Raw genomic sequence first — 24292 nt, forward strand, 5'->3', positions numbered from 1 at the left:
GCAGATGGTGCCCTATAAGAGATACCGTATTTTTTCTGACTATAAGACGCATTTTTGTTCCCCCAAATTTGGGGGGAAAGTAGGGGGTGCGTCTTATAATCCGAATCTGTGTGCTCTAGAGGAGGAGGAGCAGCTCTGGAGTGGTGTCAGGGAGCTGGAGTGGGCTGGCTGCAAAGACAGCAGGAGGTCCTGTGCTCTCCCTCATTAGCCTCATGTAATATTTACTGCACCTGCTGTCCATCACCTCAGTGCTGAAGCTGCCCGAGTTGATTCACAGGGGAGCAGCGAATATTACATGTGCCTGCATCTCCCCCTCCCATCATGGATATGGCCCTGTCACTCTTATATGCCCCCCCTGTGCTGCTGGAAGACACATGCCCCCCTCTGTGCTGCTGGAAGACACATGCCCCCCCTTTACTGCTGACAGACACATGCCCCCCCCTGTGCTGCTGGCAGACACATGCCCCCCCTGTGCTGCTGGAAGACACATGCCCCTTCTTTACTGCTGGCAGACACATGCCCCTCCCCCCCCTGTGCTGCTGGAAGGCACATGATAAAATAACAAACACTTAACTCACCTTCAGATGATGGCTCCTGCTCACAGCTCCTCGGTTGCTTCCTGTGTTTGTGCTGACATCTGATCATGTGATCAGCACAGTGATGACATCACTGTGTGCCCAGGTCACATGATCCGATGCCTGGGAAACAGGAAGCACAACCGAGGAACCGTGAGCACGGAGCCATCACCTGAAGGTGAGTTAAGTGTTTGTTATTTTATCATGTGTCTTCCAGCAGCACAGTGGGGGGCATGTGTCTTCCAGCAGCACGGGGGGGGCATGTGTCTTCCAGCAGCACGGGGGGGGGGGGGGCATTTGTCTTCCAGCAGCACAGTGGGGGGCATGTGTCTTCCAGCAGCACAGTGGGGGGCATGTGTCTTCCAGCAGCACGGGGGGGCATGTGTCTTCCAGCAGCACGGGGGGGGCATGTGTCTTCCAGCAGCACAGTGGGGGGCATGTGTCTTCCAGCAGCACGGGGGGGCATGTGGCACGGGGGGGCATGTGTCTTCCAGCAGCACGGGGGGGGGCATGTGTCTTCCAGCAGCACGGGGGGGGGGGGTTATGTGTCTTCCAGCAGCACGGGGGGGGGGGTTATGTGTCTTCCAGCAGCACGGGGGGGGGGCATGTGTCTTCCAGCAGCACGGGGGGGGGGGCATGTGTCTTCCAGCAGCACAATGGGGGGCATGTGTCTTCCAGCAGCACGGGGGGGGGCATGTGTCTTCCAGCAGCACGGGGGGGGGTTATGTGTCTTCCAGCAGCACAGTGGGGGGCATGTGTCTTCCAGCAGCACGGGGGGGGGCGGCATGTGTCTTCCAGCAGCACGGGGGGGCATGTGTCTTCCAGCAGCACGGGGGGGGGCATGTGTCTTCCAGCAGCACGGGGGGGGGCATGTGTCTTCCAGCAGCACGGGGGGGGGTTATGTGTCTTCCAGCAGCACGGGGGGGGGGCATGTGTCTTCCAGCAGCACGGGGGGGGGGCATGTGTCTTCCAGCAGCACGGGGGGGCATGTGTCTTCCAGCAGCACGGGGGGGGGGCATGTGTCTTCCAGCAGCACGGGGGGGGTTATGTGTCTTCCAGCAGCACAGTGGGGGGCATGTGTCTTCCAGCAGCACGGGGGGGGGGCGGCATGTGTCTTCCAGCAGCACGGGGGGGCATGTGTCTTCCAGCAGCACGGGGGGGGCATGCGTCTTCCAGCAGCACGGGGGGGGGCATGTGTCTTCCAGCAGCACGGGGGGGGGCATGTGTCTTCCAGCAGCACGGGGGGGGGTTATGTGTCTTCCAGCAGCACGGGGGGGGGGCATGTGTCTTCCAGCAGCACGGGGGGGGGGCATGTGTCTTCCAGCAGCACGGGGGGGCATGTGTCTTCCAGCAGCACGGGGGGGGGGCATGTGTCTTCCAGCAGCACGGGGGGGGGTTATGTGTCTTCCAGCAGCACAGTGGGGGGCATGTGTCTTCCAGCAGCACGGGGGGGGGCGGCATGTGTCTTCCAGCAGCACGGGGGGGCATGTGTCTTCCAGCAGCACGGGGGGGGGGCATGCGTCTTCCAGCAGCACAGGGGGGCATGTGTCTTCCAGCAGCACAGGGGGGCATGTGTCTTCCAGCAGCACAGGGGGGCATCTGTCTTCCAGCAGCACGGGGGGGGGGGCATGTGTCTTCCAGCAGCACGGGGGGGGGCATGTGTCTTCCAGCAGCACGGGGGGGGGGCATGTGTCTTCCAGTTCCAGCAGCACGGGGGGTGCATGTGTCTTCCAGCAGCACGGGGGGGGGGGACATGTGTCTTCCAGCAGCACAGGGGGGCATGTGTCTTCCAGCAGCACGGGGGGGGGGCATGTGTCTTCCAGCAGCACGGGGGGGGGCATGTGTCTTCCAGCAGCACGAGGGGGGGGATGTGTCTTCCAGCAGCACGGGGGGGGGGGCATGTGTCTTCCAGCAGCACGGGGGGGGGGGGGGGCATGTGTCTTCCAGCAGCACGGGGGGGCATGTGTCTTCCAGCACCACGGGGGGCATGTGTCTTCCAGCAGCACGGGGGGGCATGTGTCTTCCAGCAGCACGGGGGGGCATGTGTCTTCCAGCAGCACAGGGGGGCATGTGTCTTCCAGCAGCACGGGGGGATGTGTCTTCCAGCAGCACGGGGGGGATGTGTCTTCCAGCAGCACGGGGGGGCATGTGTCTTCCAGCAGCACGGGGGGGGGGCATGTGTCTTCCAGCAGCACAGTGGGGGGCATGTGTCTTCCAGCAGCACAGGGGGGGGCATGTGTCTTGTCTTCCAGCAGCACGGGGGGGGCATGTGTCTTCCAGCAGCACGGGGGGGCATGTGTCTTCCAGCAGCACGGGGGGGGGCATGTGTCTTCCAGCAGCATGGGGGGGGCATGTGTCTTCCAGCAGCACGGGGGGGCATGTGTCTGCCAGCAGCACAGGGAGGGGCATGTGTCTGCCAGCAGCACAGGGGGGCATGTGTCTGCTAGCAGCACAGGGGGGCATGTATCTTCCAGCAGCACAGGGGGCATGTGTCTTCCAGCAGCACAGGGGGTGCATGTGTCTTCCAGCAGCAATGGGCGGCATATTGTGACCGGGGGGCATGTCCCTGCCAGCAGCACAGGGGAGCATATAGTGACCCGGGGGGCATGTGCCTGCCAGCAGCACAAGGGGGCATATAGTGACCGGGGGGGGGGCATGTGTCTACCAGCAGCACAGGGGGGCATGTGCCAGCACAAGGATGGGGGTTATATAGATACCAGGATGAGGGATATATGATTTGTAAGACTGACACTGGTATTATAAGACAGACCCCCATTTAACATAAAAAAATATTTTTTTCTCTTTTTCTTCACCAAATTTGTGGGTGCGTCTTATGGTCCGGTGCGTCTTATAGTCTGAAAAATACGGTAATTGTAACTCTCTTTGTGGTGAGTCAAATATTACACCTATTGAGATTAGATTATATAAAAAAAAGTGAGAAAGAAACTTAGTGAATAAGTCAGAGATCAACCGCAACCCGGACTTCCTATTCATGTTCAATTTGTATGAAGGTGGAGACAGTGACGCCGATGCTGATTGCGTGCCGGGCTCACATGTCATAACAACCGCATGAGAACTCCAGGGAAGAGCGAGTGCAGACACCGCGGGAACGGCGCTGGTGTGAATATAGGTTTTTTATTTTATTGGGGCCAAGTGAGGGGCATGAGAAGGGGTTGTCCTGGTAGTGGATAACCCCTTTAAAAATCAGTGGGCTTTCTATTTAATGCATGGACATGCTGGGTCTTCCAAAAACAAAAGATGCTCTTATGCAGCCACAGTTGGGAAACCCACATCCGTAAGCCCAGAGTTTCCTAATTGTGGTTTCTCAGCTTGTTTGCCCCCTTCATTATGTGCCTGTGCGGTTTGCGTCATTTATTGAGGACATATCCAGACTATTAGTACAGTTTGTGTGATCTGTAAATAAATTGAGAATAATATATTTGTACTGGAAGTAAGCTGGACATGTATGAATGCTGCCTCTAAATGGGCTTCCCTCCATCACACCTTTCTGTTAGTTTTTTTGCGCCTGTTTGCTTTATGTATTGGGAAAGCTCCACTTTACCTGAGAGAGGCGAGAACAGAGTCATTCTGCTCTCCTTTGTGCTGGTATACTTCACTTTCCTATTTTTTCTTCACTGTATTAAATGAGCATTCTTCTCTGTTATTCCATACAGAGGCATCCAGACAAAAAATAAGTGAAGTTGGAAGCCTATGATTGAGGTAGGTCACTGCATGCTTACGCAGTGGCAACTTGCAAGTCAGACAAATCGTCAACCCATTCTCATGCCTTATTATAAAAGTACATCAAAGTTTACAGCTACTTGGCACACCTTGGCTTACTAATGCTTCATGGGACTGGCATGTGCCCAAGCGATACTGACTAGTAAAACCCCTTAGATGCCGCAGTCAATAGTGACAGTAGCATAAAGAGGGAAACATCTCTGTAGCCCAATTGACACTGTGAGATTGCTTTGCTGTGTACTGAAGTTACCAGTGTAATCAGTTGCCTAACAAAGCTCCCCAAGCCCGCCATTACTATTAGGCTGTACTAAAGTTAGAGAGGCAATAATGTTTTGGGATACTGGGTAACTGGGAATATTAAAAAAGTATCAGTTTGTTCCACTTTCTAATACTTGCATGCCCATATTGACGGCCTATAGACAGATTCCCTTTAAAGTGTTATATAAAATGGATGGACCTTACAGTGTTCACATTTTTAAAAAATCCATAAAAAGTACCCATTCTAAAAAGTATGTTAAAAAAGCACATACGCATAATAATCCCATGCATTAACCTGAATAAATGAATCTCTACCTTAAATTAACATTAAATTAACATTGGCTACAGATCCATCAACAGCAACTTGTTGACAGATTCCACACATCACTTCTTTTTCTCCAGGTTAGCCTCAGTAGGTGAACCAATGCTCATCTACATCCAGTTATTATAATTATTAGTCCCACATTGTGGTCACAGTAAGACGACATTATGCACAAACCTTTTAGAATGATCTATGAGTGTTTTGTCCCCACATGAGGCGAATAGAGGTGTGGTTGATTAATAAGGGTTGTGAGAGAGAATCGTACCTTCAGTATTTCCTCGATGTGAGGCAAACAGGACCAATGCTGTTCAGCGTCCTTGAGAGATGATGCACACCAGGGATTGTGCAATCCAGACTTGTTTATTTGGAAATCTGGACATACAGCGTATAACTGGTAATACAGTACTTTCTCTAGACATGCAGGTGTCAGCAAGGTACAGTAAGATGTAGCACCAAATATGACTGCAAGTGTGAGCAGCAAGAGTGAACATCAAGAGGTCGAAAGACTGATGCCTTCCTAAGTCCAGTTCAAGCGTGTCCTCTCACAACAGCAAGTAATCTGAAAATGAAATGGCTGCCAGAGGAAAAGAAGGCTTGATCCCTGAACTGGAAGTGGAAGACATGCCCACAAGAATAAATTAATAACAAGCTGCCATACGGAAAAAGGCCATTGGGTGGCAGCAGAGTAAAATATAACAAAATACATAGAAAAATACAATACATAGAAACTGAAGAACGTAACTTACATGGAACAGCACAATGAGTATAAATTCATTCAACAATAAAATGATTAGAATGTACCGTAAATCCAATTCACTCAGTCAATATTACAGTATGTGCAGTAAAGTGGGAGAAGTTAAAATGTAACTATTAACAACATCAATAAAATAGAAGAGCCGCAATTATCACATCTTATTACACAAAGGTAACAATAGAGGTAATTATCTTCTGTACAACATACTACATTACATATGCTGTCCTTTTCCTCATCCGATTCTGTACGTGCCACACTATATAATAAGTTTGCAGTCATAATCCACTCTGATGTGATAAGCTGCTTCTAAAGGTACCGTCACATTTAGGCTACTTTCACACTAGCGTCGGAATTTGCCCGTCGCAATGCGTCGGGCTGAGATTCCGATGCTAGCGTTTGATGCGCCGCACAATGGGTGCAGCGGATGCATTTCTCCGGCGCATCCGCTGCCCCATTGTGAGGTGCGGGGAGGTGGGGGCGGAGTTCCGGCCGCGCATGTGCGGTCAGAAAAAGCGGTCCGTCGGCAGCAAAAAACGTTACATTTAACATATTTTGCTCCCGGCGGTCCGCCACAACACGGCGCAACCATCGCACGACGGTTGCTACGTGTGGCAATGCGTCGCAATGCATCGCTAATGTTAATCTATGGGGCAAAAACGCATCCTGCAAACAACTTTGCAGGATGCGTTTTTTGCCATAAACGATGCATTGCGACGTATTGCAAAAAACGCCAGTGTGAAAGTAGCCTTAGCGACGCTGCAGCAATATAGGCAACGATGCCGATCGCTGCAGCGTCGCTGTTTAGGTCGTTGTGTGGTCGCTGGAGAGCTGTCACACAGACCGCTCTCCAGCGACCAACGATGCCGAAGTCCCCGGGTAACCAGGGCAAACATCGGGTTACTAAGCGCAGGGCCGCGCTTAGTAACCCGATGTTTACCCTGGTTACCATTGTAAAAGTAAAAAACAAACAAACAGTACATACTTACATTCCGGTGTCTGTCACGTCCCCCGGCGTCAGCTTCCCTGCACTGTGTCAGCGGCGGCCGGCCGTAAAGCAGAGCACAGCGGTGACGTCACCGCTGTGCTCTGCTTTACGGCTGGCAGGCGCTGACAGTCAGTGCGGGAAGCTGACACCGGGGGACTTGACACACCAGAATGTAAGTATGTACTGTTTTTTTTTTTTTACTTTTACAATGGTAACCAGGGTAAACATCGGGTTACTAAGCGTGGCCCTGCGCTTAGTAACCCGATATTTACCCTGGTTACCAGTGAACACATCGCTGGATCGGCGTCACACACGCCGATCCAGCGATGACAGCGGGTGATCAGCGACCACAAAAAGGTCCTGATCATTCCCAGGGACCAACGATCTTCCAGCAGGGGCCTGATCGTTGGTCGCTGTCACGCATAACGATTTCGTTAACGATATCGTTGCTACGTCACAAAAAGCAACGATATCGTTAACGAAATCGTTATGTGTGAAGGTACCTTAACCCTAAATAACAATAATTAGTTCCTCTAACTGGATGGATTTATTATTGCTAGTAAGCAAGTCATTCAAGACTTCCTCAAGCCCACCTAAAACACAGATTAAATTAGTCTCGGTGGGGTAGGAGCAGGTAGGGGATAGGGAGGTTAACTATCCATAAGAAAGCTCTGAAAAAAAAAGACTCCCTACCTGGACAAAGGGATTGACACCATAAATATTTGCATAATGGTGCCCCCAGTCCATGTCATCTCTACCTAAAGAACCCTTAGATATCTCTACTTACCTTAAAGGGAAAATAAAATAGCCAATACTTTGCAATGTTCATTTAAACCTAGAAGTGTCACTCTTGTTAGGTAGAAAAACAAATCTATCTTGTATCTAGTAGGATCAGCCACAGTCGCTTTATCTTAGAGGTATTTCAACTTTGACAATACCCATGAAATTCAATGAGGCGCATAGTCCTTCGTGTTTCTCGGTCACGTCTTGCTAGGCAAGTGCAGCGCCCCAGAGACCTGGTCGTTGCAGTATGACGCTCTGCCGCTAAGGGGAGTGATGGTACGTCTGATGGCACTAAAGGAGTTCTGACCAGGTATCACAAACGCACATGACACTTCACACTCCGGCCACCAGGGGGAGTGGATCCATCTAGTAGGCCACTCCTCACACTCTGGTAAAACTGGGGGTTGGACAGGAAGTTAGACAAAAAGAGCCCGGGAGAGTTTAGGAGAGGATCTGTCAGGGGTGGGATCCTGACAGCGGTCTAGAAAGAGAACAGATCGTTATGGAGCCGCGCCTGCACTACTTGCAGCGGTATTCTAAGAAAGGACACGAAGCGAAGTTGATTGTGGAGAAGTGAGAAGCGGGATCAGAGTGTAAAGGAGATAGAGCCAGAAGGAGTCGTGCCCCTGAGACCGTGGCAACATCCTTCTGAGACGCATAGCGGTGGCCGGAGCACCGAGAAAGTAAGAGACTTTACGCATTACTTTAACACGGCAGGACAGTTAATTATAGGTTCGCTGTCTCACCTAAATCACCTAAGCAGACAAAGGAGGCAACTGTGGGAGAGGGGTGTCTCTAGAGTCCCAGAATAACTCCAGGCCTACCCGTCATACGGGTGCGTCGTAACCATATCATCTGGGCGACGAAGAGAGAGAGAAAGAACAACGAACACAGACACAACAGTTGTGAGGACTATCCCGTGGTGCTCAGCAGGGAAGGACAACAACACACAGGCGCTAGTGGGTAGGCACTGATTCCCACCTGCAAAGGAAACTCTGGATGTGCCTTCGGACCGGCCGGTCTCAGCCAGCCCTGTTAGCAGTGCTCTGGATTGCAGATCCTAAAGCCTTCAGTAAAGGTAAAGAGACTGCAACCCTGTGTCCTCGTTATTCATCGCGCCTCGCACCACGCATCACAACATCACCTTTCATTGGGCGCCCCTTAGCAGGGTCACGGACCGAGTCTAGCCACCATGATGACCCCAATACAGAGACTGAGGGGCCCGATATCGAGAAGCCGTGGCCCTGTGTCTGGGGGCGCTCCACAAGCATCTTCTGTACAATGTCACCAACAGAATCACCAATTCTTTGAGTTCCTAGCTTGTTTTGCCCACATATCCAAGCCACAAATGCAAATAAGTCTTACAAATAACCCCTAGTGCACAGCAGTTAAACATTTTTTAATGTTGTACCTGTGAGGGGGGCCAGGGCCATAGTCATGGCTGACATATATTGCTCAATCATGCCCTGGTCTCCCACCACATGAAAACAATGTCTCTTTGTCAGCGTACCGGTCTCTCCATTATCCGAACCATCAGGGTCACCTCTGGTCTGCTGCTGGCTCACTCCTGACGACTCCTGTTGTGAATTCCACTCTTGGGCTCCCTCCGGTGGTTGTAAGTGGCACTTTTGTGAGTTCTGCTCTTGGGCTCCCTCTTGTGGTTTCTAGTGGTATGGCTGCTCCTTGGAGTTAGCTGTCATCAGCTGCCTCCACTTATCGTCTCTTCTGCTCGGCTATTTAGGCCTGGCTCTTTCTACAGCCAGTGCCACTTGTAAATGGTTCCTGGTTGGATTCACATCTCTTTGGAGTTCCCTGTTATCCTGACCAGTTCAGCAAAGCTAAGTTTTTGCTTGCTCTTTTCTGTCCATAGATTGTGGACTTATCCTTTCTGTGCTTTCTATGTTTGTCCAGCTTATCAGTGTGAATTAATTCTGTCTTGCTGGAAGCTCTGGAAAGCAGATTTGCCCTCCACACCTTTAGTCAGGTGTGGAGATTTTTTGTAAACTCTGCGTGGATTTTTGTAGTGTTTTATACTGACCGCACAGTATTCCATCCTGTCCTATCTATTTAGCTAGACTGGCCTCCTGTGCTCATCCTGGTTTCATTCTGTGTATGTCTTTTCCTTCTCCACTCACAGTCATTATTTGTGGGGGGCTAATCTATCCTGTGGGGATTTTCTCTGAGGCAAGATAGCTTTCCTGCTTCTTTCTTTAGGGGTAGTTAGCTCCTAGGCTGTGACGAGATGCCTAGGGAGAGTTAGGAGCATTCCACGGCTACTTCTAGTGTTGTGTTGAGCTTAGGGACTGCGGTCAGTACAGTTACCACTTCCTTCAGAGCTCGTTCCATGTTGCTCCTAGACCACCGTATCATAACAGTACAAGTGGCCAAAAATGAATTAAATGCATCTCAAAAGAAGGAAAAGAAAGTTCTGAACCATTTTTTTTTCTGTGCTCTGGTTTGTCTTTTTTTTCCTCTTGATATCTGGGTGGTTCAGGATATATGCTTTGGCATGGATGTTCAGGGTTTGTTTTCTCGTGTGGATCAACTTGCTGCAAGAGTACAGAGAATCCAGGACTATGTTGTCCAGACTCCGGCTTTAGAGCCTAGAATTCCTACTCCTGATTTGTTTTTTGGGGACAGATCCAAGTTTTTGAACTTTAAAAATAACTGCAAATTGTTTTTTGCTTTGAAACCCCGTTCTTCTGGTGATCCCATTCAGCAAGTAAAAATCATCATATCCTTGCTGCGTGGTGACCCTCAAGACTGGGCTTTTTCTCTTGAAACAGGGGATCCGGCATTATTGAATGTAGATGCATTTTTTCAAGCGCTCGGATTATTGTATGACGAACCTAATTCTGTGGATCATGCAGAAAAAACCCTGTTGGCCTTGTGTCAAGGTCAGGAAGCGGCAGAGTTATACTGCCAGAAATTTAGAAAATGGTCTGTGCTCACTAAATGGAATGAAGAGGCTCTGGCTGCTATTTTCAGAAAAGTTCTTTCTGAAACCCTTAAAGATGTTATGGTGGGCTTTCCTACGCCTGCCGGTTTGAGCGAATCTATGTCTCTAGCCATTCAGATTGATCGGCGTCTGCGCGAGCGCAAAGCTGTGCACCATATGGCAGTATCCTCTGAGCAAAGTCCTGAACCTATGCAATGTGATAGGATTTTGACTAGAATAGAACGGCAGGAATTCAGACGTCAGAATAGGCTGTGTTTTTACTGTGGTGATTCGGCTCATGTTATCTCTGATTGCCCTAAACGTACTAAGAGAGTCGCTAGGTCTGTTACCATTAGTACTATACAGCCTAAATTTCTCTTATCTGTGACCCTGATTTGCTCATTGTCGTCCTTTTCTGTCATGGCATTTGTGGATTCAGGCGCTGCCCTGAACTTAATGGACTTAGAATTCGCCAGGCGCTGTGGTTTTTCCTTGCAGCCTTTGCAGAGCCCTATTCCTTTGAGGGGTATTGATGCTACACCCTTGGCCAAGGATAAACCTCAGTACTGGACACAGATGACTATGTACATGGCTCCTGCACATCAGGAAGATTGCCGTTTTCTGGTGTTGCATAACCTGCATGATGTTGTTGTACTGGGATTTCCATGGTTACAGGAACATAATCCAGTGCTGGATTGGAAAACTATGTCGGTGACTAGTTGGGGTTGTCGAGGAGTACATAGTGACGTTCCTTTGATGTCAATTTCCTCTTCCCCCTCTTCTGAGGTCCCTGAGTTTTTGTCGGATTTCCAGGATGTATTTGATGAGCCCAAGTCCAGTTCCCTTCCTCCACACAGGGACTGTGATTGTGCTATTAACTTGATTCCTGGTTGCAAGTTCCCTAAGGGCCGACTTTTCAATCTGTCTGTGCCAGAGCATGCCGCCATGCGGAGTTATGTTAAGGAGTCTTTGGAGAAGGGGCATATTCGGCCCTCTTCGTCACCATTGGGAGCGGGTTTCTTTTTTGTTGCTAAGAAGGATGGCTCCTTGAGACCCTGTATTGATTATCGTCTTCTTAATAAGATCACGGTCAAATTCCAATACCCCTTGCCTTTGCTTACTAATTTGTTTGCTCAGATTAAGGGGGCTAGTTGGTTTACTAAGATTGACCTCCGAGGGGCATATAATCTTGTTCGTATTAAACAGGGTGACGAATGGAAAACTGCATTTAATACGCCCGAAGGCCATTTTGAATATCTTGTGATGCCATTTGGGCTCTCTAATGCTCCATCTGTGTTCCAGTCTTTCATGCATGATATTTTCCGCAATTATCTTGATAAATTCATGGTCGTATATTTGGATGATATTTTGATTTTTTCCGATGATTGGGAGTCTCATGTGAAGCAGGTCAGGATGGTGTTCCAGATCCTTCGTGATAATGCTTTATTTGTGAAGGGGTCTAAGTGCCTATTCGGAGTTCAGAAGGTCTCTTTTTTGGGTTTTATTTTTTCTCCCTCGTCTATAGAAATGGATCCTGTTAAGGTCCAAGCTATTCATGACTGGATCCAACCCACATCTGTGAAGGGTCTTCAAATATTTTGCGGCTTTGCTAATTTCTATCGCCGTTTCATTGCCAACTTTTCCAGTGTGGTTAAGCCCCTTACTGATTTGACGAAGAAAGGCGCTGATGTGACGAATTGGTCCTCTGAGGCTGTTGAGGCCTTTCAGGAGATTTACTTCTGCCCCTGTGTTGCGTCAGCCGGATGTTTCTCTTCCTTTTCAGGTTGAGGTCGACGCTTCTGAGATTGGGGCAGGGGCCGTTTTGTCTCAGAGGGAGTCTGATGGCTCTTTGATGAAACCGTGTGCTTTTTTTTCCAGAAAGTTTTCGCCTGCGGAACGCAATTATGATGTCGGCAATCGGGAGTTGTTGGCTATGAAGTGGGCATTTGAGGAGTGTCGACATTGGCTTGAGGGAGCTAAACACCGTGTTGTGGTCCTGACCGATCATAAGAATCTGATTTACCTCGAGTCGGCCAAGCGGCTGAATCCTAGACAGGCTCGATGGTCCCTGTTTTTCTCCCGTTTTGATTTTGTGGTCTCGTATCTTCCGGGATCTAAGAATGTTAAGGCTGATGCCCTCTCTAGGAGTTTTTCGCCTGATTCTCCTGGAGTCCTTGAGCCGGTTGGCATTCTTAAGGAGGGGGTGATTCTTTCTGCTATCTCCCCTGATTTGCGGCGGGTGCTTCAGGAATTTCAGGCTGATAGGCCTGACCGCTGTCCAGTGGGGAAGCTGTTTGTTCCTGATAGATGGACAAGTAAGGTAATTTCTGAGGTTCATTGTTCAGTGTTGGCTGGTCATCCTGGGATTTTTGGTACCAGAGATTTGGTTGCTAGGTCCTTTTGGTGGCCTTCCTTGTCCCGCGATGTGCGTGCTTTTGTGCAGTCCTGTGGGACTTGCGCCTGGGCCAAGCCTTGCTGTTCCCGCGCTAGTGGGTTGCTTTTGCCTTTGCCGGTCCCTGAGAGGCCCTGGACGCATATTTCCATGGATTTTATTTCGGATCTTCCTGTTTCCCAGAAGATGTCTGTTATCTGGGTTGTTTGTGACCGGTTCTCTAAAATGGTCCATCTGGTACCTTTGCCTAAGTTGCCTTCCTCCTCAGATCTGGTTCCATTATTTTTTCAGCATGTGGTTCGTTAGCATGGCATTCAGGAGAATATTGTGTCTGACAGAGGTTCTCAGTTTGTCTCTAGATTTTGGCGGGCCTTTTGTGCTAGGATGGGCATTGATTTGTCTTTTTCTTCGGCGTTTCATCCTCAGACTAATGGCCAAACTGAGCGAACTAATCAGACCTTGGAGACCTATTTGAGATGCTTTGTGTCTGCTGATCAGGATGATTGGGTGTCTTTCTTGCCGTTGGCCGAGTATGCCCTTAATAATCGGGCTAGTTCGGCTACTTTGGTTTCACCTTTCTTTTGTAATTTTGGTTTTCATCCTCGTTTTTCTTCTGGGCAGGTTGAGCCTTCTGATTGTCCTGGTGTTGATTCTGTGGTGGACAGGCTGCAGCAGATTTGGACTCATGTGGTGGACAATTTGACGTTGTCTCAGGAAAGAGCTCAACGTTTTGCTAACCGCCGTCGGTGTGTTGGTCCCCGGCTTCGTGTGGGGGATTTGTTTTGGTTGTCTTCTCGTCATGTTCCTATGAAGGTTTCTTCTCCTAAGTTTAAGCCTCGGTTTATTGGTCCTTATAAAATTTCTGAAATTATTAATCCGGTGTCTTTTTGTTTGGCTCTTCCAGCCTCTTTTGCCATTCATAATGTTTTCCATAGATCTTTGTTGCGGAGATATGTGGTGCCCGTTGTTCCCTCGGTTGACCCTCCTGCCCCGGTGTTGGTTGAGGGAGAGTTGGAATATGAGGTTGAGAAGATTTTGGATTCTCATTTTTCGAGGCGGAGGCTTCAGTATCTTGTCAAGTGGAAGGGTTATGGCCAGGAGAATAATTCTTGGGTTGTTGCCTCTGATGTCCATGCCACCGATTTGGTTCGTGCTTTTCACTTGGCTCGTCCTGATCGGCCTGGGGGCTCTGGTGAGGGTTCGGTGACCCCTCCTCAAGGGGGGGTACTGTTGTGAATTCCGCTCTTGGGCTCCCTCCGGTGGTTGTAAGTGGCACTTTTGTGAGTTCTGCTCTTGGGCTCCCTCTTGTGGTTTCTAGTGGTATGGCTGCTCCTTGGAGTTAGCTGTCATCAGCTGCCTCCACTTATCGTCTCTTCTGCTCGGCTATTTAGGCTTGGCTCTTTTTTCAGCCAGTGCCACTTGTAAATGGTTCCTGGTTGGATTCACATCTCTTTGGAGTTCCCTGTTATCCTGACCAGTTCAGCAAAGCTAAGTTTTTGCTTGCTCTTTTCTGTCCATAGATTGTGGACTTATCCATTCTGTGCTTTCTATGTTTGTCCAGCTTATCAGTGTGAATTAATTCTGTCTTGCTGGAAGCTCTGGGAGGCAGATTTGCCCTCCACACCTTTAGTCAGGTGTGGAGATTTTTTGTAAACTCTGTGTGGATTTTTGTAGTGTTTTATACTGACCGCACAGTATTCCATCCTGTCCTATCTATTTAGCTAGACTGGCCTCCTGTGCTCATCCTGGTTTCATTCTGTGTATGTCTTTTCCCTCTCCACTCACAGTCATTATTTGTGGGGGGCTAATCTATCCTTTGGGGATTTTCTCTGAGGCAAGATAGCTTTCCTGCTTCTTTCTTTAGGGGTAGTTAGCTCTTAGGCTGTGACGAGATGCCTAGGGAGAGTTAAGAACATTCCACGGCTACTTCTAGTGTTGTGTTGAGCTTAGTAACTGCGGTCAGTACAGTTACCACTTCCTTCAGAGCTCGTTCCATGTTGCTCCTAGACCACCGTATCATAACAGACTGCACACAAATAGAGACAGAGTCCAGTTCCAACTTTAAATGAGGAATTTTACTGGTTTCCATCCCGGGCTCGTCAAAATCAATTACAGCATTGACATAGGGTTCCACGCGGTTTAGATCCTTCACTTTCCCTGTGCTCTCCCTCATATCCTTCAGCATGTTCCTGTGTCGTGTCGTCTTGTCCGGGACCGCAGCGTCCTCCCTGTCCAGCTTCACTACTTTTAGGAGTTCCCCTGTCTGTTTCGAACCAGTCATAAGGGCATCTGCCCACGTAGTAAGCTGCTACATAATAGAACCACTTGCTATCCTGTGCTGCTGCAATTTCTGGCTTGCTGGCCTTTGATGACTGAGCTTCTAGCTTGAATGTTACGGAGCTGACTGTGCTGCCCAGGACTCTAGGGCCCTACAGGACTGCCTGGGCTCTCTCGCCCTCCTGGGCTGTCTGTGCTCTCTGGCCCTACTGGGCTCCCTGGCCCTACTGGGCTGTCTGGGCTCCCTGGCCCTACTGAACTCAAATAAGGAGAAACTCCTATCTTACCAACAGCTGGCCCCTCCTACGTTAACTATTTGTTATACTAAAGTACTATTCCTATTCTACTATGCCTCCCTCTGGTGGCTAAACCAATAACTGCACTGTCTCTTTTTACACAACACATAGATATATATACGCATAGCAGCATCATGCAATTATATATACAATCAAACAAACAAGATAATAACATGAGGAAAGGGAGTGGAGCATCGTGCGGTTCCGGTACACCCCTTACCTTCCCCCTCTTTTAATATTGGTCATCCCTGACCAAGTAAAGAATAAAATTTTAATATGTACAAAGAAATACTCCACGCAGGGAGGCAAATATACAAAAGAGGTAGACAAGCCACCAGCCCAATGTGAGCAAAGTATTTTTATGCCACATAGGAGTCCATTTTCTCTTAACAGGTGCCTGCTACTTAAGGTACCATCACATTAAGCGACACTGCAGCGATGTAGACAACTATGCCGATCGCTGCAGCGTCGCTGTTTAGTCTTTGTGTGGTCACTGGAGATCTGTCACACAGACAGCTCTCCAGCGACCAATGATGCTGAAGTCCCCAGGTAACCAGGGTAAACATCGGGTTACTAAGCGCAGGGCCGCGCTTAGTAACCCGATGTTTACCCTGGTTACCATTGTAAATGTTGAAAAAAAAAACACTACATACTTACATTCCGGTGTCTGTCGCGTCCCCCGGTGTCAGCTTCCCTGCACTGTGTAAGCACTGGCCGTAAAGCAGAGCGGTGACGTCACCGCTGTGCTCTGCTTTACGGCCGGCCGGCGCTGACACATTGCAGGGAAGCTGACGCCGGGGGACGCGACAGACACCGGAATGTAAGTATGTAGTGTTTTTTTTTTTACATTTACAATGGTAATCAGGGTAAATATCGGGTTACTAAGCGCGGCCCTGCGCTTAGTAACCCGATGTTTACCCTGGTTACAAGTGAACACATCGCTGGATCGGCGTCACACACGCCGATTCAGCGATGTCAGCGGGTGATCCAGCGACGAAATAAAGTTCTGGCCTTCTAGCTCCGACCAGCGATGTCACAGCAGGATCCTGATCGCTGCTGCGTGTCAAACACAACGATATCGCTATCCAGGACGCTGCAACGTCACGGATCGCTATTGTTATCATTCTAAAGTTGCTCAGTGTGAAGGTACCTTTACTCCTCCAAACAGCACCTTCAGTCCTTGAGGGCTTCCCCCCTCCTTTGTGTGAGGTACGGCCCCTTTATGAACTGTGTGTGCTGCACTTGCTTACCACGCAGTCATTTTTAGCAGCTATGCACACAGTTCATACTCAGACTATGGGCATGTACCCCCTTGGGGTTAGCGTCCTGCCAATTAGCAGGAGAAGTGCAACAGGCGCAACAAAAAACTTGGGGAGGGGAAAAAGAAAACGCCGCTTCTCAACGGTCCTCATCGTTCCATCGTAGCCCGATCCGGCCATACTGCGCTTAACTTTAGTGCTCCAGGGCTCCTTTGTCCACAGGGATGCGGAACAGTCCCTGTAATGGTGGCATATGTTATGTGGGTATCATTTTGTGTATATTTATATTTTACTGATTATCATGGTGTTCTCTTGTAGGAGGAGTTATTTGCCAATTGATGAATTGCTGTTATTTGCCATCTGATATCAGCCCCCACAGTCCTGTACTGTTATCTCTCCACAGGGTCAGTGAATAATGTTGTTTACTAATATGCTAATGACATATTGAACTAACTTGTTGAAACAATGAGCCTCTGGGACCCACCCCCCTAACCTGTGAATGAGGAGAGGGACTTGTAAATATCAGGGAGGTGACACACAGATCAGTCCCGTGTGGAATGATGATGGGTTCACAGCATATCAGAGAGAAAGAAGAGTATATGGACTATGCTATCCTCTGTCTGCTGGATTGTTGGACTTTTATCCTGTTACTGAACTGCATTTGTGTTCTGGACTATTTTATCCTTTGTGTGGTGGATCGTATATGGGCCTTTCGTATTTTTGCCTAAATAAAGGTCTTGGGATTGTTCACTCTTCGCTGGCTCTGTTGATTGTGTGGTACCGGACAAGGACCCCGTGACAACTGGTGGCAGCAGTGGGATCAACAGAGCGCAACCTAATGGAGAACCACTCACAGAGTAAGTTCAGGAATTGGACTGTATCCAGTTAACAGGAGAGAGCCAGAGACCTGGGCCTGAACTACCAGGGACTGACTAAAGAGGTCTTAATTGACCTACTGGTGGGTGCCAGCCCGGCCACCTCCTCCCATATGTCTGAAGGATGAGCACTGGAGACAAAGACCCCCACCCGAAAAAGGACTTTGAGCAGCAGTGTGCTGTGATGGAGGTGCTCCACTCTGGCTGGATGCGTTTGTTAGTGGGACTCCTGAATGGCAGCATGGCGAAGGCTTACAGAACCTTTGACTCACAGCGGAATCGGGATTATAACATTGTAAAGCAGACTATCCTGGATCACCCCAGACTCATATAGGGCCAAGTTCTGAGACCTCCTATGCACTACGGGGGGATCGTTTAGGATGTATGCACATGAGATGTCCCAGGCATGTCGGAGATGGCTGGAAGCAGAAAACGCCTTTACTGTGGAAGATGTTATACAGGCGTTCCTTATAGAACAATTTCTTGCCAAGTGCCGCGCAGAGGTACAGGAATGGGTCCGGGGTCCGGGAGCGCATGTTGTGCACCGTGGATAGAGCTGCAGCCCTGGCCGATGAAGCCCTTACTATCTGATTGCAATGGAGGAGGCTTCTGGACATTGAACCACGGCCTTCTTCCGCACCCCATCCCCCTCCGATTATGTCTGCCCTTCCACCTAGTCGCAAGCCGATGACAATCATGCCTCACAATCCTGGACCCCAACAGTTCCGACCACGACCTGGGGGTATCACAGAGAGGAGATGTTATGAGTGTGGGCAACCTGGACATTTGCAGTCTGGCTGTCCCTCAAGAATTCAGAGGGAGCCCCACGCAGCCCCACCTCGTCCAGTATATCTTGTGCACTCCATCCCACCTGAGGAAGAGCTACCACCACCCCTACCAGAGTGGACCACTGACCACGGCACCATAGATACCCCTCCTGGAGTGTACGGACTCAGGCCTTTGTCTATCAGAAATACAGAGCAACAGCATTGCCACCTGCAGGATGTCTTAATTGATGGATACAAAGTGTCGGGATTTAGAGAGACGGGGGCATTCCTGACTACCACTAACTCCTGTGTGGTTCGACCCGAGGCAATTCTTCAGGGCCCGGGAATTCCCATTGTCCTGGCGGGGAGTGTCTGCAAATATATACAGCGAGTTTTGGTACGTTTGGATTATGGTTTTGGAGAAATACTGTGTTGGATTGGAGTTATGGGAGGACTTCCTGCAGATATCCTACTTGGAAATGACATTGGGGAGTTACAAAGTTATTTTGTGGTTGCAGAAGGTCCGTGGGCCTCTCACTCTTCTGAAAGAACAATTGGAGGGAGATATCGCAGACACCAGACTGCCCATCATTCCCTACGTTCTAGAGTTCAGAGACTGTCTCGCCCAGCTAGCTACCTTGGCTAATGAACATCAGCGAATTGCCCAGTCCAGTCAAAAAGCCTGGTATGACCATAAAGCCAGGACCCGGGAATTTATGGACAAGTGCTCATGATCATTGCAACCCTTGCCACTGTACAAGGAACTATAAACTGTTGAGCAATGTGGACTAAAGTGAGCAGGCCAGAGGCCTGTGTAGGCCTCATGACGTGCTCACTTATTATGAGGGGGGAGAGGTTGTGATGGTGGGATATGTTATGTGGGTATCATTTTGTGTATATTTATATTTTACTGATTATCATGGTATTCTCTTGTAGGAGGAGTTATTTGCCAATTGATGAATTGCTGTTATTTGCCATCTGATATCAGCCCCCACAGTCCTGTACTGTTCTCTCAACAGGGTCAGTGAATAATGTTGTTTGCTAATATGCTAATGACATATTGAACTAGCTTCTTGAAACAATGAGCCCCTGGGACCCACCCCCTGACCTTTGAATGAGGAGAGGGACTTGTAAATATCATGGAGGTGACACACAGATCAGTCCTGTGTGGAATGATGATGGGTTCACAGCATATCAGAGAGAAAGAAGAGTATATGGACTATGCTATCCTCTGTCTGCTGGATTGTTGGACTTTTATCCTGTTCCTGAACTACATTCATGTTCTGGACTATTTTATCCTTTGTGTGGTGGATCGTATATGGACCTTTCGTATTTTTGGCCAAATTGTTCACTCTTCACTGGCTCTGTTGATTGTGTGGTACTGGAGAAGGACCCCGTGACAGTCCCGTTATTAGCAAATTATGCAACGAGCACTAGTGAAATTCAAAGTATCATAAATAGTTAAGCGGCACACGTCCCGTGCCGCTTTGTCGGCTTTCAGGCGCTATACCCGGGTTCAGACTGATGACTGCAGCCACAAACGTCATGGGTTGCCAGGACATGGCAGAGGCAGGGCCTGGCTGGGCAGTGGCCAGGGAGCCGTCTGAGCCTGTTCCGGACTCGCATACAGCTCTAACTAATTTTCTAACCGCAGCCTCATGGCCACAGCATAATATCTGTGAGGGCCATCCTTGTAAAAATTGACCCAATCTCCCTCCTGCAATAGTCTGCCAAATTTCACAGAGGTGGCATTTATGTGGACTTTTGCGTTGGTCTCCGTCTCATGTATCAAACCGTAGCCCCAGTCCTCCTCCATGTACACCAGTCCCTGCTCGCAAGCTTACAATCTACAAGGAAATGGGGGGGACGCAATAGGTGAAAAGTGCTTGTTATTTCAGGTCTGGCAATTATAATAAATAGGGATTTTCATATAAAGCTGCATGATCCGGTCATCAGCCTGTGTGTTTAGGTGCAATAGTCAAGTATCAAGTGCAGTTATCATGTGCATGGAGGGTGTGGAGACAGATGAATAGTAGGGTGCAGATTCAGAATAATATTTGGAAGGAGGGAACAGGGCAAAGTTAGTTTACTGAGTAGTTGATGTGGTAGGCTTGTTTGAAGAGATGGGTTTTCAAAGCGCGCTTGAATAGGTCATGGCTAGGTATCAGTCTGATCGTCTGGGAAAGTGCATTCCAGAGAGCTGGTGCAGCACGAGAGAAGTCTTGGAGATGGAGGTGCGAGATTCGGATTATGGGGGATGTTAGTCTTAGGTGATTTGTAGAACGGAGGTCACGTGTAGAGCGATAGACAGAGATGAGAGAGGAGATATAAGGCGGTGCAGAACTGTGGAGAGCTTTGTGGGTGAGAGAGATGAGTGTATACTGGACCCTGTAGCGAATGGGTAGCCAGTGTAATGACTGGCACAAGATGGAGGCATCGGTGAAGTGGCTGAACAGAAATATGACTCTGGCTGCCGCATTCAAGATGGATTGGAGAGGAGAAAGTTTGGTAAGAGGGAGACCGATCAGAAGAGAGTTGCAGTAGTCCAAACGAGAATGAATAAGAGTGACAGTAAGAGTCTTAGCAGTTTCAAAGGTGAGAAAAGGTCGGATTCTGGAGATATTTTTAAGATACAGGTGACAAGAGCGAGTGTGTAATCGGATATAGGGAGTAAAGGAAAGTTCGGTGTCGAATATGACCCCAAGACAGCGGGCATGGTGCTTGGGAGTTATGGTTGAACCTTCCAGGGTAATTTCGATGTTGGGTAGAGTGAGGTTAGTAGAAGGTAGAAACACAAGAAGTTCCGTTTTGAAGAGATTTAGTTTCATATAGAGGGAGGACATGATGTTAGAGACAGCAGACAGACAATCCTTGGTATTTTGAATTAGGGTGGGGGTGAAGTCAGGGGAAGAAGTGTATAATTGGGTGTCGTCAGCATAGAGATGATACTGGAACCCAAATCTGCTGATTGTTTGTCCAATAGGGACAGTGTATAGAGAGAAGAGGAGGGGGCCTAGGACTGAGTCCTGCGGAACCCCAATAGTAAGGGGATGAGGAGAGGAAGAGGAGCCGGCAAAAGATACAGTGAACGAGTGGTCAGAGAGGTAGGAGGAGAACCAGGAGAGGCTGTGTCCTTGAGGCCTATAGAGCTGAGCATAGTGAGGAGGAGCTGGTGATCCACAGTGTCAAATGCGGCAGAGAGATCCAGAAGAATCAGCAGGGAGCAATGACCTTTGGATTTAGCTGTTATTAGATCATTAGAGACTTTAGTGAGGGCAGTTTCAGTGGAGTGTAAAGAGCGGAAACCAGATTGTAAGGGGTCGAGAAGAGAGTTACCCAAGAGATAGCGGATTAGATGGGAGTGGACCAAGCATTCCAGGAGTTTAAAGGGAACCTGTCACCTGAATTTGGCGGGACAGGTTTGCGGTCATATGGGTGGGGTTTTCGGGTGTTTGATTCACCTTTTCCTTACCCGCTGGCTGCATGCTGGCCGCAATATTGGGTTGAAGTTCATGCTGTGTCCTCCGTAGTAAATGCCTGCGCAAGGCAAAACAGCTGACATGTCCCAGCTTTGATGCGAGCTCACCACCAGAGCCCACATCAAAGCAGGGGTTCTGCCATCGGACGTACTATTCCATCCAATGGCAGAAAAGGGGGTTAAGGTCACCATCTTGGTCACAAAGTTCCAGTCACATCCAGGGTTTCAGTCACATCCAATGTATTAATCACATCCAGCGTATCAGTATCTTCATCTTTCACGGCATTCCCACATCGCAAGGCTGTGGGATTCTGATGCACTATACCAAGTATGAGGCGGGCCAGGGCTGTAGTCATGGCTGACATATATTGTTCAATCACGCACTGGTCTCCCACCACATGAAAACAATGTCCCTTTGTCAGCGTACCTGTCATTCCATTCTCTGAACCATCAGGGTCACCTCTGGTCTGTTGCAGGCTCACTCCTCATGACTGCACACAAATATAGACAGTTTAGTTCCAACTTTAAACGAGTAACTTTACTGGTTTCCTTCCTCAGCTCGTCCAAATCAATTACAGCATCGACATAGGGTTCCACACGGTTTACATCCTTCACTTTCCCTGTGCTCTCCCTCATATCCTTCAGCATGTTCCCGGGTTGTGTCATCTTGTTCAGGACCGCAGCATCCTCCCTGTCCAGCTTCACTATTTTTAGGAGTTCCTCTGTCCGTTTCGAACCAGACATAAGGGCATCGGCCCACGTAGTAAGCTGCCAAATGATAGAGCCACCTGCGCTCCTGTGCTGCTGGCCTTGGACGACTGGGCTTTTAGCTTGAATGTTACGGAGCTGACTGTGCTGCCCCAGGCTCTAGGGCCCTACAGGACTGCCTGGGCTCTCTGGCTCTACTGAACTCAAATAAGGAGATACTCCTATTTTACCTACAGCTGGCCCCTTATACGTTAACTATTTGTTATACTAAGGCTACTTTCACAATTCCGTCGGTACCTGTCCGTCGCCATGTGTCAGCCCGACATACTGACGGACGTTGTGAAATAAATGAACAACGGGGGCAGCGGATGCAGTTTTTCAACGCATCCGCTGCCCCATTGTAATGTCCGGGGAGGAGTTTCGGTCGCGCATGTGCGGTCGAAAATGGCGGACACGACGCACAAAAAAATGTTACATGGAACTTTTTTGTGCCGACAGTCCACCAAAACACGACGCATCCGTCGCACAACGGACGTGTGGCCATACGTCGCAATGCGTCGCTAATGCAAGTCTATGGAGAAAAAATGCATCCTGCGGCAACTTTGCAGGATGCATTTTTTCTCCAAAACGATGCGTTGCGACGGACGTCACACGACGCAAGTGTGAAAGTAGCCTAACCTACTATTCCTATTCTACTATGCCACCCTCTGGTGGCTAATCTTATAACTGCACTGTCCCTTTCTACACAACACATAGATATACAGTATATATACACATAGCAGCATCATGCAATTATATATACAATCATACGAACAAGGTAATATCAACATAAGGAAAGGGAGTGGAGCATGACATGATCCCGATACACCCCATACTTACCTCTCATCAGTCACCCTACCTGTGAAAGGACTGCCTGTTATCACCTATGAATAAGGAGCACAGTTGCCTTTTTAGATTGGTGGATAACCAGGGAGTTACTTTCTGAGTTTTATTGTGACCATGTACCAACTGCTCAGGGAGACTTACCCTTTATTGACACCTTTCTGCAACAGGATGCGACTCATAACATCAATTAAAATATTTTAAAAATGTTTTCACAATTTAATAACCTACGAATAGCAACTTGATGACAGTTTCCACACCAGTTATTTTTCTCAATGTAAGTTTTAAAAATTATAATTTAACATGCATGCATATAATTTTATTTTATTATTATTAAAGGAGAACTGATGTATTGATATCAACACCTTGGCTTGCACCAATCATATGGGAAGGTGGCTTCAATATCGACATACTGAATGCACAATTTCACCAGCGAAATGTTCGTGTTGGCATCACTGTGTTTGCCATCAAAAAGTAAGTTTTGATTTTTATTAAAAAATAAATAAAAAATCATATTTGAGGTGAAACCCCCCCACATGGAGCTTCTCCGTACCTCCACATGCCCCCATGCTCCCATTCTGAAATACGAACACCTGACACCTGCGTGCGCTTCTCATTCTTACGGTACAAAAATGGATAGAGAGAACCACTCCAAAAGAGAGCACACCGCTATATAATTATATATAAAGAGGCAAAACTTTTATTGATACAAAAATGTAAAAACACTTAAAAAATACATGTATACAACAACATCCCCAGTGCTCCTGCCAAAATACAAAAGGTCATGATATATATAGTAAAGATACAAAGATAATATGCATAGTCATAATGAAAAAACGACCTAGAATATAAAAAACACCATAAACACACACCCCGGAAAGGTATAGAACCGATGGGCAATAACCACCGATAAAACCAACCATGAAGCAACACTCCCTAAGGCAAATATACCAGAAATACCTGTATGCAGACGCAAGATTATACTGTCAGTGGTCACAAGAC

At 48.5% G+C, this 24292-nt stretch overlaps 1 protein-coding gene across 1 annotated transcript in view; it reads left to right on the forward strand.

The window, feature by feature from the left end:
* LOC138662260 (histo-blood group ABO system transferase-like) overlaps positions 1 to 24292 on the forward strand; it is a 179542-nt gene that overhangs the window by 128847 nt on the left and 26403 nt on the right. The window contains exon 6 of the mRNA XM_069747654.1: positions 23630 to 23764. Within this exon, the coding sequence (XP_069603755.1) occupies positions 23630 to 23764 (135 nt within the window). The remainder of the gene's footprint in view (positions 1 to 23629; positions 23765 to 24292) is intronic.

This window comes from Ranitomeya imitator, chromosome 2, assembly GCF_032444005.1.
Source record: "Ranitomeya imitator isolate aRanImi1 chromosome 2, aRanImi1.pri, whole genome shotgun sequence".
NCBI classification, from domain to species: domain Eukaryota; kingdom Metazoa; phylum Chordata; class Amphibia; order Anura; family Dendrobatidae; genus Ranitomeya; species Ranitomeya imitator.